At 37.8% G+C, this 6052-nt stretch overlaps 1 protein-coding gene across 1 annotated transcript; it reads right to left on the bottom strand.

Moving 5' to 3' along the window:
- Positions 1-426: 426 nt before the first annotated feature.
- On the bottom strand, positions 427-5763 carry LOC101043947 (putative G antigen family E member 3). Its single transcript, XM_074391558.1, has 4 exons — positions 5680-5763; positions 5272-5380; positions 4407-4532; positions 427-614 (listed from the first exon to the last, which is right to left on the bottom strand). The coding sequence occupies exons 1-4, from the start codon at positions 5761-5763 to the stop codon at positions 427-429; spliced, it is 507 nt and encodes a 168-aa protein (XP_074247659.1).
- Positions 5764-6052: the final 289 nt, after the last annotated feature.

Below are 6052 nucleotides of genomic sequence, written 5' to 3'. Positions count from 1 at the left end.
AGTCTGAGGATGATTGAGCTTGGTGGGGGGAGGGGCATATGCCATCCCTGAGGCTTTAGAAGGTCGTTTTCCCGACAGTGCTAAGAAGGCTGGGAGGTTTGGACTGGGCGGAGTGTTTCTCTAGATTCTTCCTCACTGGGCAGGGCATCTCTGAAGGAAACACGGCAGCCCGTCAAGGGCTTACAGATAAAATTACCATATCACTGGGACAGAGCACTTGGGGGAAGGGGCGGCTGTGGGTGCAGCTTCAGTGGATTTGCTCTTTCTTGTCTGCCAGCTCTGAAGATAGCAGCTGATCCTGACAAGGGGGGTTTTCCAAGCACAATGCACTGGCTCTACTAAGGGAAAGACTGCCTCCTCAAGTGGGTCCCTGACCCTCCTGCCTCCTGACTGGGAGAGACTGCTCAACAGGGGTCAACAGACACCTCACACAGGAGAGATCCAGCTGGCATAAGGCCAGTGCTCCTCTGAGACAAAGTTTCCAGGGGAAGAAGCAGGCAGCAATCTTTGCTGTTCTGCAGCCTCCACTGGTGATATCAAGGTGAACAAGGTCTGGAGTGGACCTCCAGCAAACTCCAGTAGACCAGTAGAAGAGCGGAGTATTAGAAGAAAAACTAAAAAACAGAAAGCAAGAACATCAACATCAACAAAAAGAACCCCCACACAAAACCAAATCCAAAGGTCATCAGGCTCAAAGACAAAAGGTAGATAAATCCACAAAGATGAGGAAAAACTAGAGCAAAAATACTGAAAATCCCAAAAACCAAAATGCCTCTTCTCCTTCAAATGATTGCAACTCCTCTCCAGCAACAACACAAAACTAGACAGAGAATGAGATTGATAAATCAACAGAAGTAGGTTTAAGAAGGTGGGTAATAAAAAACACCTCTGAGCTGAAGCAGCATGATCTAAACCAATGCAAGGAAGCTAAGAACCTTGATAAAAGGTTACAGGAACTGCTAACTAGAATAGTCACTTTAGAGAGGAATATAAAAGACCTGATGCAGGTGGAAAACACACCATGAAAACTTCGTGAAGCATACACAAGTATCAATAGCAGAATCGATCAAGTGGAAGAAAGGATAGCAAAGACTGAAGATCAACTTACTGAAATAAGGCATGAAGACAAGATTAGAGAAAAAAGAATGAAAAGAAACGAACAAAGCTTACAAGAAATATGGGACTATGTGAAAAGACCAAACCTACGACTGATTGTTATACCTGAAAGTGACAGAGAGAATGGAAACAAGTTGGAAAACACACCAGGATATTGCCCAGAAGAACTTCCCCAACCTAGCAAGACAGGCCAACATTCAAATTCAAGAAATATAGAGAACACTACTAAAATACTCCTCAAGAAGAGCAACCCTAACACACATAATCTTCAGATTCTCCAAGGTTGAAATGGAGGGGAAACTGCTAAGGGCAGCCAAACAGAAAGATCACGTTACCTACAAAGGGAAGCCCATCAGAGTAACAGTGGATCACTCTGCAGAACCCAACAAACCAGAAAAGAGTGGGGGCCAATATTCAACATTCTTAAAGAAAAGAATTTTCAAACCAGAATTTCATATCCAGCCAAACTAAGCTCCATAAGCAAAGGAAAAATAAAATCCTTTCCAGACAAGTAAATGCTAAGGGATTTTGTCACCACCAGGCCGGCCTTACAAGAGCTCCTGAAGGAAGCATTAAATATGGAAAGGAAAAAGTGGTACCAGCCACTGCAAAAACACACCAAAATATAAGGACCAATGACACGATGAAGAAACTGTATCAACTAATGTGCAAAATAACCAGCTAGCATCATGATTACATGATCAAATTCACACATAACAATATTAACCTTAAATGTAAATTAATCTTAATTGGGCTAAATGCTCTAATTAAAAGACACAGACCGGCAAATTGTATAGAGTCAAGACCCATTGGTATGCTGTATTCAGGAGACTCATGTGCAAAGACACACATAGTCTTGAAATAAAGGGATGGAGGAATATTTACCAAGCGATGGAAAGCAAAAAATATCAGGGGTTGCCATCCTAGTTTCTGATAAAACAGACATTAAACCAACAAAGATCAAAAAAGACAAAGATAGACAGTACATAATGGTAAAGGGATCAATGCAACAAGAAGAGCTAATTATCCTAAATATATATGCACCCAATACAGGGGTATCCAGATTCATAAAACAAGTTCATATAGACCTACAAAGAGACTTAGACTCTCACAAGATAATAGTGGGTAACTTTAACACCTCACTGTCAATATTAGACTAATCAACAAGACAGAATTAACAAGGATATTCAGGACTTGAACTAAGCTCTGGACCAAGAGAACCTAATAGACATCTATTGAACTCTCCACCCAAATCCACAGAATATTATATATTCTTTTCAGCACCACATAGCACTTGCTCTAAAATTGACCACATAATTGGAAGTAAAACACTCCTCAGCAAATGCAAAAGAATGGAAATCATAACAAAGAAACTCTTAGACCACAGTTCAATCAAATTAAAACTCAAGATTAAGAAACACACTCAAAACTGTACAATGACATGGAAACGGAACAGCTTGCTACTGAATACTACATAAATAACAAAATAGAACAGCTAGTGGGGAGCCAGTATCTGATCTACATAGGGTACAAACAACCAGTTAGGAACAGGTGTACCATCTGCATAGCGTGTGAATCTCTGGCAACCCCCACCCTAATCTTTCATTATGCAGGCGGGTCCTCAGCCTGAGCTACTCCATGTTCCTCATTTCTTTCTTACTGTGCATGTGCTAAAAAGGGGAGGTGGAACACCCATGATGGACACCCCTGGCCCCAGGTAGCCTTTTCTATCTATGCAGCTGCTGGCATCCCCCTAGGAAAGCTTCCAGCTTACTATAATAGAAAATCAATGTACCAACATTTCATCTCTATATACCACCTCAAACACAGGATTTAAACTTTCAAAATAGATACAATTCTCAAGAGTATTAAAAACCTATAAATAAGTTTAACAAAAATATGCAAAAACTCTTTGCAGAAAACTGCGAAACTTTATTAAAAGAATGTCAGCAGTAAAATTTCTGGCATAAGAACACCACTCTTGGTTTCAGTCTTCATTTGTCTTGGTTTAAACCTATGGTTGCCCTTCACCCATAATATAAATATAAAATGAGGGCATGTTACTCAGCAGATTTTCATTTAGATGACACTAGAAGTATACAACTACAATGTTGATTAATTAAAATAAGAACCTGAAGTGTGACCCTTTAGCTTACATCCAGTTAGCCTTTGAATAAACTCTAAAGGTAGACTTCCAGGCATATTAATAAATTTTTAATTCATGCCACTTTTTCTAGTACAATAAGGAAACAAAGAGACTGTTCGAGTTCAGATTGAATTAAATCAAGTGAATCTATTTTCTATGTATGACGGAAAAGCAAAAAAATACATATACTTTCAGTAAAATTTCAACCAAACAAAAACCTAAGAAAAAAAGGTATTTTAAAGTGTCATTTAAATATATTGATATGAAGTAACACTCTGCATATAGAATATGCTTAGAACTGCCTAAGTGAAGTAAACAGAAAAGTCAGTATTACGTTTGATTTGTGTCTGTTGTGAAAAAGCGTAAAAATGGTACTTTGGACTACTTTAGCCACTATATAGCTGCTTTAGGTAGAGTGAACATTTGTCACTATCTTCACCAGTACTCCTGCCTCTTGACATAATTAAAAATATTTCAGTTTATATAGTAAACTGAATACCCATGATAGCTTTTAGCCATTACCATCACAGTTAAGAACATAATATAAACTGACGCCTTATTATAAACATGTTATATATATTCGTTAAAAACAGGCCTTTATCAAAACAAATAATCTGAAAATCAAAATCAAAATGAAGAACCTGAAAATTATTGGCTGTTGGTTAAACGACTTACATTCAAAAGTCAGAAACATTTTCATATCTTTCTTTTAAAAATGACACATCTTAGATATTTATCATGTACAACTTGATGTATTAAAATATATATACATTGTGGAATGGCTCAGTCAAGCTAAATAATATGTGCATTACTTCAAGCAGCTGTGAAGACACTCGAAGTCTACTCTCTTAGCATGTTTCATATCTTTCATATCATAATTAGCTTTGACCCAATTTTTCTCTACCTCTTGAACTCCTGGCCTCAAGTGATCCTTCTGCCTCAGCCTCCCAAAGTGCTGGGATTAAAAACATGAGCCACCGCACCTGGCCCTCTATCTCCAAGAGTGTGTAAGGCAGGTATTTGGGGTCTTAAATACCTTTGAAGAATCTTTGTATGTGAAGTATGATATTAAAATATCAGTAATTTTATCTCTGTGTCACATTAAATAGAAACCCTATAATTTGCATCTTAGTGAATAACATACCTGCTTCCAGCACTTCAGTGAGATCAAAAGTGGGCAGAATCCCCTCTCTGACATCTGGACCATCTCCAAGCTCATCCTCTACCGTAAGCAGAGCTAGTTCCTGTTGAAGAGCTTCCACATCAGGCCCTTCAAGATAAAAAGGTCATCAATTTACAAATTAAAACATAAACTATGAATGAGGAAATGATAATATTTATTCCCTCATCATTGTGAAATAAAAACCTGTAGCCTAATTATTTCAGAAGTCTGTTGCCAGAAAAACAGGAAAGCAGAGATTTTCAAAGATTGCCCTTTCCTTTCCCAAAGTTGGCCCTAGACAACTTACTCGTCCCTTTTGTACTCATTTGTTATACTTAGCACATTAAATCAGTGATTGAGTCAGTTTTACTAGACTACGAGTTTTATGCAGAAATTTAGCACTGACATCTCCAGTACTTAGTATATTATGTGGCATGAGGAAGCATTAATAAATGTGTGAAAAAACTATCTTAAAAAAATACATGAGCTATCAGCAAAAGACAGACTAGGAAGCTGCAAATTGCCATTCTTCCACAGAAACATTAAAAAAAAAAAAAAAAAAAAAAAGCAGAACTAGCTGAACAAACCACACAGGAGCTCTGGAAAACACTCAAATGTTTATGGCAACTATGCAAATACCCAATCAATAAAAAGCCTCCGTCAAAATGGTAGAAAAGTTTTGTGGCTTTTTCTGTGTCCTCGTCCCACCCCTCCCCACAGCAGCAGTAGGAAATGTTTAAGATTCCTTCCTAATGTTTTCTGTCCTCCTGTTACTGCTATGTCACAAAATATAATGCATTAATACACCTCCACCGCCCATAATCATTATTCTTCACTCTCCCTTCGCCTTGAACTGCAGGTGCGCCTTCATTTTCGATCTCCCCACTGGGTGCAACACCCTGGGTTTCAGTTGGTGGTTCCTCTTCCTGACGTTTTTCCTCAGTGGGCTGCTGGACCTAAGGGTGTAAGTGTGTGTGCAAATAAAAAATCAAAAATATGAATACACACAATGCATATGTGCATCTAATCATAAGTCATGACATTTTCCAACAGTTATATAGAGAGTAAAATATCCATATCCACATCAATACAGGCAACACCAGAATATCATACTTCTGAACCGAAGTTTCCTTCATGAGATGCCATTATCATTTTTTATCAGCATGGAAGATGTTTATCAGTTCATGTACACTAGCTCAAAAATATTTTAAAAACTAAATTGTTAATAGAAAACATCAAATGTTGCAGGACTCACAATCACAGGTTCAACTGGCTGGGAAGACTCTTCATCATTTCCTCTTTCTGAGGATTGGGATCTTGTTCTTACATGCTCACTCATATTTCCCATTGAAAATAGAATATTGTTATATGGAAAATGTGTGTAACAACTTAGCTATATGCATATGAACATTCCATGGCAAAACAGTAATTTGTACTTTAAAATTTTTGATTTAATATTTTCTAAATGAGTTACAGGGCAGTAAGTATGACACTTTCCAATCAAACTAAGTACAGATTTGTTTATACCATAGTCTAACAGGTATAGAGATCACGTTAATTCCATAGTAAAAGACAGAGGGCTTTCCTAAGTTTTGATTTCACAATTAGACTCACCATCATGAAGACGT

The sequence above is a fragment of the Saimiri boliviensis genome, chromosome X, assembly GCF_048565385.1.
Source record: "Saimiri boliviensis isolate mSaiBol1 chromosome X, mSaiBol1.pri, whole genome shotgun sequence".
Classification (NCBI taxonomy): Eukaryota; Metazoa; Chordata; class Mammalia; order Primates; family Cebidae; genus Saimiri; species Saimiri boliviensis.
This window is presented reverse-complemented; position numbering and strand designations above follow the sequence as displayed.